The sequence below is a fragment of the Triticum urartu genome, unplaced genomic scaffold (genome assembly GCF_003073215.2).
Source record: "Triticum urartu cultivar G1812 unplaced genomic scaffold, Tu2.1 TuUngrouped_contig_3171, whole genome shotgun sequence".
NCBI classification, from domain to species: Eukaryota; Viridiplantae; Streptophyta; class Magnoliopsida; order Poales; family Poaceae; genus Triticum; species Triticum urartu.
Window position 1 is genome coordinate 1 of NW_024113692.1, and position 11,606 is coordinate 11,606.

General features: G+C 43.9%; 1 protein-coding gene across 1 annotated transcript; it reads right to left on the reverse strand.

Moving 5' to 3' along the window:
- Nucleotides 1-8,569: 8,569 nt before the first annotated feature.
- On the reverse strand, nucleotides 8,570-11,314 carry LOC125527183 (cytochrome b-c1 complex subunit 7-like). The gene is made up of 4 exons (XM_048691738.1): nucleotides 11,057-11,314; nucleotides 10,794-10,951; nucleotides 9,661-9,708; nucleotides 8,570-8,834 (listed from the first exon to the last, which is right to left on the reverse strand). Exons 1-4 carry the CDS (start codon nucleotides 11,160-11,162, stop codon nucleotides 8,766-8,768), a joined length of 381 nt encoding a protein of 126 aa, XP_048547695.1. The 5' UTR covers nucleotides 11,163-11,314; the 3' UTR covers nucleotides 8,570-8,765.
- Between the last annotated feature and the right edge of the window lie 292 nt (nucleotides 11,315-11,606).

Here is an 11,606-nt window from a genome sequence, read left to right on the forward strand (position 1 = left end):
CATCGGCCCCGTCGTCCTCGTCCCCTCCTGCTGCTGGTGAGCTGGGCTCCCTCGCGACCGCGGCCGCGGCCGCTGCTCCGGCGGTCCGGTGCCCCCTCCCCGGCCCTCCTCTGCTGCTGGTCCGGCGCCCCCTCCCCAACTTGAGCACCAGCGCACGTCGTCCCCACCCCGACCAGCCGGCCCTCTCTGAAAGTGAGGATCTTTTTCCTTTTTCTTAGTTTTGTACCTCCTTATGATTGTTGCTATGTTCCTGTTCAATTTGTGATCGAGTTAGTGACGACCTCTTGTGTTGAAAGAAGTTAGTGGCAAGCTGCAAACGCAATATTATTGATTGTCCTAATAAGAGAAAATGATGCAAATGTGATTGTGTCTGGTATATTATGTGTTTTAGTAGAGCTTGCAAACAGAGAAATTAGCATTCGAATTTTCTCCCACATGGAGGTGGATAGTTTGCAAAATATTGTTTGCAGGTGGATAGTTTGCAAAATACTGATCAATGGATGGCATTAGCACTATGATTGTTTTTCCAACTCTTAAGTGTCAAAGTTGTATGTGATATGATGATATATATAATTTTTGCACGGTGGAATTAGCATTCTTTGTTGTGTCGTATCTCCATGATAAAGTGGTTTTTTCTTCATGATGGTCTTGCAAAATAATGATGAAATATTTTTTGACACTTCATGGTCTTGCTAAAAAATAGTAATTTGTGCAAAATTGGTAAGTTGTTCATCAGGATTTAACATTTCTAATACTTTGAATGTGAAACTTGAAGTGGGTGAATTTATTTTGTATTGCTCATCTAGTAAATAAAGCGATGAAGGTATTGGTGCACGACTCCCAAATCCTCCTGCTACCGAGGAGATGAAGTGGCTCATTGAGCCCACGGGGAAAAAGTAAGTGCTCCTTAATAATATTTTAAACACATACTATCATTTTTATTGTGCACATACTAATATTTTTCATTCTTTTGCAGCTCCTGGAAATATCCTAATGGTGCCCGTCTTCCAAACGGCATCATCACTATCCTGTTGAAGAAATATTGGCCGGGGATGTTCACTCCGGACCCAGTCAACCACCCGGAGCGCAAGATTTTGGCCACGTGCTGGGATCACTATGAAGTAGCCTTCCACCCGGCCTATGAGACGGCTGCTAAGGTCGTGATATCAAACTTTTGGGTAAGTCCTCTTCAGAAGCACTAGTCTTGAGTTTCTTTCATAGTTTATCATCGAATTGTTTAACTCATCGCTTGTTCCATTCTGGTTTTATGATTGCCTCTAGAAATTCTATAGAGTTCTTGAGGAGCACAAGGCCATGGCTGATGAGTATGTGCTACGGGCTGCGAGGAAGCAGACCCGTTAGATACAGTACGAGATGCGCTGGGTGGCCATCTCACGGTATTATCACGACAAACATGGCGTGAAGGTGACCAAGGAAGAAGCTAAGGCACAGGACCTTACCTTGGAACGGGAGCAGTACATGTTGGTAAGCATAACGGACTTTTCATTCTGACGTTTGTGGTAAATTTCATTGTTTCATGTTCACATGCCATTATGCTTCATTATGTAGGTGGCTCCTGATTGGTGCTTCGCCACCCTGAGGGATGGGCGGGATTGGTGGATATGTGGGTCGGCGCAGACACAGAGTTTGCTGCCAAGAGCAGCATAAACAAGGCTAATCGAGGACATGACAGAACACACGGTCAGGGAAACCGAAACCACTGGCACACCAAGAAAATTCAGGTATATCTATGTACATGAAACATTCTTGATCTTCTATTTGCCGTATGTTCTTATGTATGACTAACCTTTGTTTGGCGGTGCAGGAGGAGAAATTGAAGCGGCCGCTCTCAGACATCGAGTCCTGGAGGCTCGCCCGTGTGCGGCCTAATCGCAAGGATGACGAGAGTGAGTACTATGGAAAGGCCGGGGAGAACCTGGAGTCCTACAAGAAGGAGTTTAAGAAGTGGAATCCTGACAAAGGAGACCCCATGTCTGCGGATTCCGACGAGAGGGCGGTGGTGAGCATAGGGTCGAGGAGTCATGGTCGGTCGGCGGTTCTAGATTCGGTGATCACCCCTTCTATCTCCTACAGACGGATCCGAGCTACCAACCCGAGGCCGAGCCCGCGCCCGCGCCCGAGCATGTCCACTGCACAGGCCATCCTAGCCCAGCGCAACTCTGTAAGTATTTTCCCTCTTATCTTCTTTCTTTCTACTTTTATTTTCCACTTTGTTATGTATTATGAGTTGCATCATGTCGTATTGTAGGCCTACATGGAGTTCCAACGTCAGCAGCTCTACGACTGGAACCAGAGAGTTGCAGCAGTCATGGAGCACAATAGTCGCATGACGCAGCTTATGTTTGCGTCTATGGCAACCGGGCAGATTCCTACAATGGAACCACCACCTCCTGGACCACAACCAGTGGTGCCTACGTTTGAACAATTTCTGGCAGACCACTACAATGTCACTCCGGTTAGTACATCACCAACCTATTCAACCACAACTTCTCGTTTATTCAATACAATCATATATTGCCTTACCATCTCTTTCCAAACATGCAGGGAACCGATGGTGGTGCTACTGATGGTTCCACTCCTGAGTCACGGAGCCCAGTCACTCCGGTCTGGCTTGGCGGCGGCGGTGGCGGTGGCGCTAGTGCTAGCGGTAGCGGTGACGACCTCGGCTTTGGCGGCCTCGGTTTTGGCAGTGGAAGTGATGCCGCTTAAGCCTTTTATTGTGATCATGTTGGACTTGCGATGATGATGCTTCTATGTTGGACTTATGATGCTTTTATGTTGGACTTGCTATTATGTTTATCATGTGGGACTTGCGATGATGATACTTTTATGTTGGACTTGTGATGATGTTTATCATGTTTGACTTGCGATGATGATGAACTTGTGATAATTATCTTCTCTTTTCTGTTGTGATGATGATATATATATATGTTGTTATTTGAATTGAAATGTAACAAAAACAGGAAAAAAAGAAAATAGTGCATAGCTACGCCGACGGTTAAACCGTCGGCATAGCTTCCGGCGTGTTACCAGCGGTCGACACGTGGCAGCTTCTGGGAAGCCTGGCGTGAGCTACGCCGACGGTTGGGCCGTCGGCATAGCTTGTGGGGCTATGCCGACGGCCCAACCGTCGGCGTACTGCCAGGACAGGGTCGCTCAGGAGCTGCCACGTGTCAAGTGGCGCCATCAACGTCCGTCAGGTGGAAAATGTCGCCGACGATGTATGTATGCCGACGGTGGTACGGCCCCAGTCGGCTTAGCTCACTATGCCGACGGTTTTTGTATGCCGACGGCCGACCTGAGGTACGCCGACGTATGAGTTGCCGACGGGGGACGTCGGCGTAACCCTTTGCCGACGGCTTTTGGCCCTATGCCGACGGTGATGGGCCGTCGGCAACGTATCAAATTCTGGTAGTGTATACACCGCGCTTAAAGTGGACGCCTTGGACTTCCTTGCTGATTTGCAGGGATTTCGTCAGGTTACTAATTAATCATGGCCTTAATTTATATGTCTTGTCTTCAGGGAGAGGCTTCCAGTTAACTTGCATTATACTTGTATTAGTTTCTTCTTTGAGGAGAAATTGTGTTTCATCCGCCCTTGGCCTAATTTTGTAACACATGCTGCATTAAGGGATTGTTTGATGATAGCCCGACGACTAAGGTGGTGCGCAATAATGTCAGGAGTATAGCCGTCAATATGGACCAACTTATTTTGGACAACATTGTCCGCTTGATGAGATTATTTCCAAACTTGGAGGAGCTACACGTCAAGGTGGTGATTTCGTAACTTTGGTATTCTAGCTATTCATGCATGCAAGCATAGTTAATGTTTTTATTTATCTTTATTTTCAGTCCAGTGTATCATCCGAAACAAATTGGTGGCGTCGTAAACACAAGGATTTTATAAGATGCCATGACATCCGTCTGAAGATTGTGGTGCTGGAAACATATCTGGGCACGTGGCCGCATGTTAACTTTGCCGAATTCTTTGTATTGAACGCGAGAGTGCTGGAGCTGATGACATTTCATATCGAGGCCGGTGTTTACAGCGATGAGTTCTTGGCAGAACAACATAGGAGGCTTCAGATAGATAACAGGGCTGCAAGAGATGCTCGGTTTCGTTCTACAACTGCTAGCTGTCAACATGCTGTTTCAGGCACCAAGCATCTCCGCGATTTTGACTTGAATGGCGATCTTTTCACATGTAGATGTTGAAACTAGGTATGATCTGTTTTGCAGCTATTGTTGCATACCACCTTTTGTGTGTTTTTTTCTTTTACTTGTGGGGATATCACCTTTAGTTTTCTGCCCAAGATGGGTTAGTTTCGTGTTTCTAGCTAGTTTGCATATGTTTGGTTCAGGCATCAATTAGGTAGCCTCACACACTGCTTGTAGTGTCACTCTTCAATGGTCACCTTAAATTTGACTTTGCACTCATGATAGCAATGGAAGAAAGTGTTTATTTCTTGAATGTCACCGGGATGAAAAAAGAACTCGTTTCTAAGGGCACAATGAGGCTACTAAGGGGGTGTTTGGTTGGTCTTAATTTTGACTTTGCACTCATGATGGCAATGGAAAAAGTGTAGCCTACTTCTGTAGGCACATTGAGAACTACAAGGTAGGGTTGCCGCCCACTTTGGAGGCAATCTCCACATGTTGGAGTGAGTAGATGCCGACGAGGGTCCACTCAAGTGATACCTGTATACCCAATTAAATGAGATGAGATGACCATGTAAGCATGTATTACACCAACACATGTGTTGATGAGTGCATGATGCTGAATAGAGACTTAGTGTTTTGACATGTGCATTGTTTATTAATCCTTTATGTACTTGTTGAGTCTTTGTACTCACCCTCTTGTTCTTTTAATGTTTCCAGGTAAACCTTGCCGCAACATGCATGCATCGAGGTGCTATGGGAGTAGCACCTTCAGTTTATTCTTCACTGCACAACCCACGCATTTATACCTTACATTAGGGCTATGTTGTTGATAACACTTTAGAGGTCATTATGTCGTGTTGAACTGTTATGGAGTATTTGAAGCTTTTATTTCACCATATGTCGGTTAACTATTCATTTGCTAGAAATATTTTGTTGAGATTCATATTTGGTTAACTGTTAGATATGATTATGCATGTGACCTATTATGGAGCTTGTAGAATATATTAATTGCATGTTCTGGATGTCCTTAAAACAGAGGAAACTCTACTGATATTTTGTACAAAGCTGATGTTACCTTTCCCTTGATAGTGTATGTGTAGCATGCCAAGTGCTAGCTGGCTTGGCCTTGGGGTGTTTAGTTGGTGCAGTCCAAAATATTCATGACAGTCCCTCGAAAAAAAAAGTTATTGACAGGGAGAATGCTTCTTTTTCTCACCTACCATTTTACGTTGTAATTTATAGTCAGTTCTGTGTCGTTTGGTCCATAACATACATCAGGTCAGTAATTTGGTTACTAGCTACATGAGGTTTGTGAAGATTAGCAGAGAGAACAAAATCCTTGTAGCCACACAACTTTGCTTGCTATATGGTAGAACTAGCCAACGCACTGCTTCTTGGATTGGCAATAGTCATGTAGATGCTTCCCATGAGCAAGGACTTGACATAAACTATTTCCTTTGATACATAAGAATCCCTTCTATACCAAAACAAACTAGGCTATCATCATAAAAAGTACATTTTTAAGCTTTGATTTGTTTTTACATATATAAACCTCCATCCATCCTCATCTCCTTTGATTCCCGACCAAGATCGACCGATCAATCAAGTACTAGCAAGCTAGCTAAGCTACCAGATCCATGGTGATGGCGGCAGGATGAGGAGGTGTCGGCAATTTGGTATGGTGGTTGGGCCTTGTCTTCGGCGCGGACCCGCTGCTCTGCCTCGTGGCCTGGCAAGCCGCCGATGTATGGTGCCTGCAAGGTTATACCTGTGGGAACGCATTCTCCAAATTCAATTTGTGATAGAGAGCTAGGGGCATCACACTGACTCCAGCTCCAATATCACAAAGAGCGTTATTTATATCGAGATTACTAATTGAACAAGAGATTGTACGTATACCTGGGTCTCCTAGGTACCTTGTCCTCAAATGGGTACTTTGTTATCATAGTCACCTATTCTTTCAGATTCAAACTTCTTTTATTGTTAACAATATCACACATGAACTTAGCAAAAGTGGGAATGTTTAATATTTCGGTCACATGCAATGGAACTCTAAGATTTTCAAGAGTTCATCATTTGAAGGTGGTCTAACAGTTATAGGGTAAGGGAGGTTTTTCTTTGTTTTACATTTATCTTTTTCTTTCTCCTTCTCTTTACCTTTATCTTGATTCCTCGAAGCTTGATTGTTTCCACCCCTTGTTGGATAGGGTGGTCTAGTCTCTTTTTCCACCTAGGTTCTACAGTTCTATCAGCTTCTGCGGCAGCTTCTTCTTCTTCATTCACCATCGACGGTTTCTGTGTTGGGATCAACTTGTTTGTCATTCTCCCCTTCTACTTCATTATCTTGTGCATCTTGTCGGACGGGTTCTTCCTGTTCTGGATTGTCGTAGAGGACTTCTTTATCTTCTTGGGTCTGGCTCTGACTTTCTCTCCTGTTTGCTGCTTGTTCCTTCTCGTACCATGCAGGTCCTTTAGGGTCATGCCTTTTTTTACCACTACGAGTGTCAATCCAGTTATAAGAAACAAGATTATCTTTATCAAGTTGGGCAAGAATCGAAGATTGAGTTTCAGAAATTTGCGAGCATTGAGTTTCTATCATGCAGGAATGTTTATCAAGATTTTTTATGGCATGACTCAAGCCATCTACTTCTTCAGAGAGATAAGATATAACCTTTTCATTATGGTAAATACACCTTCGAAGATCCTTGTTGAAATTCTCTTGGTGAAGCTTAAATTTATTCATCGTCTCTCTAAGCTCGTCTTCCTGTTGATAAATACTAAATATATCCACTTTTTCATTAATAACTTATTCAATAGGTTTACCTTTTTCTTGAGCAACATTTTCAAATTCTTCCATTTCTTCAACATGATAGATTTTTCATGTTGGCTTCACTGGTTATTCAATATTCCATTGCTCCTTAGTAGTCATAATTATTTCGATGAGTGATTTTCCTTCTTCAAGATTTAAAGCCATAAAACGCCCACTTGCACTCAAATCAAGAGTAGACTTGGATTCATCATTAATTCCATGATAGAACATATGGTGTATAACAGTCAGCATAACCATGGTTAGGGAAAAGATTTAAAATTTTAGAGCATCTCTCCCAAGCTTCATATAAACTCTCTTCTACTCCTTGAACAAAGGAATTAAGATTTCTTCTTAGTTTGGTGATTTTAGAGCCAGGAAGGAATTTAGCCACAAACCTCTCTGCACACATTTTCCAGCTGATTATACTACCGTATGGTAATCAATTAAACCATACTTCCGCATCATCCTTGAGAGAAAACCAGAAGAGTCTCAATAAAACAAATTCTCGTGACACATCTTTCGTTGCTTGCTATGGTAGAACTAGCCAACGCTCTGCTTGTTGGATTGGCAACAGTCATGTAATGCTTCCCACCAGGAAGGACGTCACCGAGGAACGACTTGACTAAAATATTTCCTTTAATCTATAAAAAAACTTTTTTTTACCAAAACAAACTAAGTTATCATCGTGAAAAGTACTTACTCTGTTCCTAAATATAAGTCTTTTTAGGGATTTCAAAGCACTACACACGGATATATACATATAGATATATTTTAGAGTGTAAATTCACTCATTTTGCTTTGTATGTAGTCTATACTAGAATCTCTAAAAATATTTATATTTAGGAACGGAGGAATCTCTAAAATTTCAGAACAAGTGAAAAAGAGATCCAAAAGAGAAAGGCACAATGGGCCATCGCCTTCCTTCCCCCCGAACCTCCAGCCAGTTGACTCCACGCCCATCTCCGGCAACCACGGCCCAGATCCCTCTCTCACCGGTGATCAGCGATCCACGTTAATGGAGCCTCGCTAGGGCACCATGGCCTGACGTGCATGCTACATGTGTTGATGAGAGCATGATCCTGAATAGGGAAAGGACATCAGCGTATAAGACGTAAAGCACATGCGGGGGCCATGCAAGAGCACCGGCATCCTTCACGAGCAAGCTTGACCCAATGGAGATGAAACGGAGAAGGAAGAACTTGAAAAACAAAACAAAACAAAACGTACTGCAACAGGGTGATTTACCCCAACATGGGGGGTGAGAAGACAGGGGACAGGTAACGGGCTAGTTGGAGTATGAACAATGATACCTTATGCACCCTCTTGTGCATGCATATTTGGATTTTCTTTCAAGTTCTTACTAGGACAATTTGTAGTTGGTTTACGGCACTGTAGAACTTTGAGAAAGAAACATCTGTAGGCAAGCTCGGAAGAACAATTCACGGAACATAGCAGATCACTAGCACCACAGATCTGTCGAAATGGGCAGCGTAAACCCAGAAGCAAGCAACAAAAACGTTGCTCAATGGAAAAAAGACCAAGAGCAGAGTTGTTCAGACTTCTATAGCAACAATTCCATCAACCAAAATAAACTTTTATATCAGCAACAGCAACAGAAATTCTGTCGCAATTAATTTGGGAAGGGGCACAAGAAACTGCTACAGGCAATGGACATGAAACCCGAAGGAGGAACAGTGTCATAATCTGCATTTTATTTCATGCATTGTGATGCTACAAGGAGCAAAAGCTGTGGCGCATATCAAGGAAAATGTCTTCAAGGAAGGGTTCTCTCGTAGAGAGGAAGGGCTCCCAGTGCTTTACGCTCTGCTGCCTCCTTTTTCACCTGCAACAGAATGTGAGATCAAAACATTAGCCAACTTGGAACAGGTCTTAATGGTATTGAAATGGTAAATAGCTTCACAGGATAATATCAAAACACCGGCTTGAAGCCCAGGAATTATTTAGGTTAACACCAGTCTTGTTTGGAGAAATACTTGTATGTAGAAATAATAATTAGTTCTAGGAACTGCCAAACTAAGTTGGCAGAGGTGTTGGGATGCTATATACATCAGTCCCACCTTACATACATAGATCATGAATTCACAAATTTTATGGCTGTATGCTTGTACCATCTTGTACTCAACTACTCATCTCACAAAACATGCTCTAAATGCAAAATGGCCAAGAAAAGTAAGGAGCGAGATTAATATTCAGGGTCAAAGATGTAAAGGATAAGAAAACTACAAGATAGCATGGTTTAGGGAGGAACTTGATGAAACTGCTTTACATAAAACACATAGGGTGTTTAATTTGAGGCATCACACCTCATCCTATGATGGATTGCCCAATCATGGGGCCATCCAATGGTTTTGGGATGATGGATCAACCCACTCCATTCGTCAAATCAGACAAATGAGTTTGTATCAGAAGGTCCATTCTCCGTCCGGCTCATAGTACCAAACACTATTAACGGATTGGCAGTTGAAGCTAATCTATACATGTTGCATAAACACGGTGATGCAGAAAAGTGCAAGGCTGAAGTCTACAGCATGACCGAAATGTAGCACACTTGTACTTGAAGTGGGTAAATATTTCAAAGCAGCATACAGAATATCGTAAGTTATTAATACATGAAAATACAAAAGGCAAGCATCAGCAAATGCACTTACCAGAGCCAGCATGTCGCTCAAATAGCTTTTGAATGGTGTCTGTAGTGCCTGTACAGAAAAAATAAAGGTTTCAGAAGACCTGTGTTTATTACATATGTTTGATAATAGCTAGTGTAATGGTAATCAACAGCTGATTACTGAACCTGAAAGAATGGTTAGTTCATAATGACCTGTTTCTCACACATCAGCACTTCACAGGTCATATGAGTTAATGGATCTTCAGGGGGGAAATAATCTATAACATCTTCAGCACTGAAGAATAAATCAACAGGCTGGGTATTCATTCAAACCCATCTAAGCAAAATGCATCCAGAGAAAGAACTTTGTACACCAAAATACATATAAACCTCGAAACAATCGATGCATCATAAATAGCGATTCAAACTACATACTGAAAAATGACACCATAAGACCACAGGACTAATTAAACCGTGCAAAAATTGTGAACAATAATCTGACTCGCTAGTATAATATAATAGATTTCAACAATTTTATGCTTTATTATCAAACCTAATCCTTTATTCTCATGTGACATTTCAAATTCTATTCAAACCTAAACCATGACCATTTCTCACTCAGATATGAATTCCATAATTGCTGGGTACAACTTCTCTCCTCCAAACTATTGAAATCTCCAGCATCTAATTCACCGGTTTCTTAGGCAACAAACAATAGTGCGAATTGCAATGCAGCGTGGATGAACCGAATGGAGCATCCGAGACACCATCCCAGTAGATTCATCTAGACCACATACGCAACCGAAATGCACTATGCACCTCACTTTCCCCATTCATTTCGCTAGACGCGCAACCATCAGCCGGGGGATTGGATGATTTGCCCTGTGATTGTCTCAATGACAGTGGCCCCGGGCCCCACCCGGTAGCCTCTCAGGGGGGGGGGGGGCAAATGATCTTATGGAGAAGTAAAGTGGGGCAAAAGATCCAATTTCTCATCAGCCATAACACAAAGAGAAATCGCAGCTACCGCACAGGCCCTCGAGAAGGCCAGGATCGATCAGGTAAATCGTACGCCATATCCACATCCCACAAACCGGAGGCACGTGGGCACGCGAATCGAGAAAGATCCGCGCAGATTAGAGGGCGGGGCGGGAGGGGGCAGGGAGAGGGACGGACCCGGACGTCGTCGGGGAGGTACTGGTGCTTCATGGAGAGGTCCATGGCGCGCTTGAGACGCTGGTGGCGGGCGTCGACCACCTCCCGGGGCAGCCTGCAGAGCGCCTCCTTGATGTCCAGATCGAAGTAGGGGTCATACAGGTCGTCGTACCTCAGGCCTGGAGCAATCACGCACGCACGCATTCAGATCACCAGGTCTCGCGCGGAGATCAGATCTACAGTACGATTGAGACGACGAAGTATCGGATCGGATCGGAGGTTACCGTAGTTCTTGAGGCGGTTGGAGATGGTGAGCATGTGGATGCGGGCCAGCGGGTTGCGGCGCGGGTTCACGAACCACGACGAGAACGCGGACAGCATCGACGTCATCCTGGGCGACGGCGGCGGCGGCGGCGGCGATCCCCTTTCTCGTCTCCTCTCTTCTTCGGTGTTTGTGATTTGGGGAGGAGGAGGAAGAGGGGAGGTGGGGTGGTTGTGGTTTCCCTCTTGGGCCGGGGTCGTAGGAGAGAGACTGAGAGAGAGAGAGAGAGTGAAATGGGCCGGAATAAGGGTTGTGGTTTCCTTCAGAGCCTCTTTGGATTACAGAAGAAAAAAAAACATTCATGTGAGATATGCTCTCTTCTTCAAAAGAATGGATTTATGCTTTTTATAAGAGTTGATTTATGCTCTTAGATTTTATCAAATAATGAATTTACAACACGGCAAAGGTAAGGCGCAAACGTGCGCGAGCTGGTCATAGCGCGTGACGGGCCGTTGTATGAGGAAGCGTAGAACCCTTTGTCTCGGGCCGCGATGTATATATATGGCCAATGC

Excerpts from the sequence above, each read along its gene's own strand:
- LOC125527183 (XM_048691738.1), bottom strand. The coding sequence starts at position 11,162 with ATGACGTCGATGCTGTCCGCGTTCTCGTCGTGGTTCGTGAACCCGCGC. Across the intron at positions 10,952-11,056 it reads CAACCGCCTCAAGAACTACG|GCCTGAGGTACGACGACCTG; the intron begins GTAACCTCCGAT and ends TGATTGCTCCAG. Across the intron at positions 8,835-9,660 it reads TGAGCGACATGCTGGCTCTG|GTGAAAAAGGAGGCAGCAGA; the intron begins GTAAGTGCATTT and ends ATTCTGTTGCAG.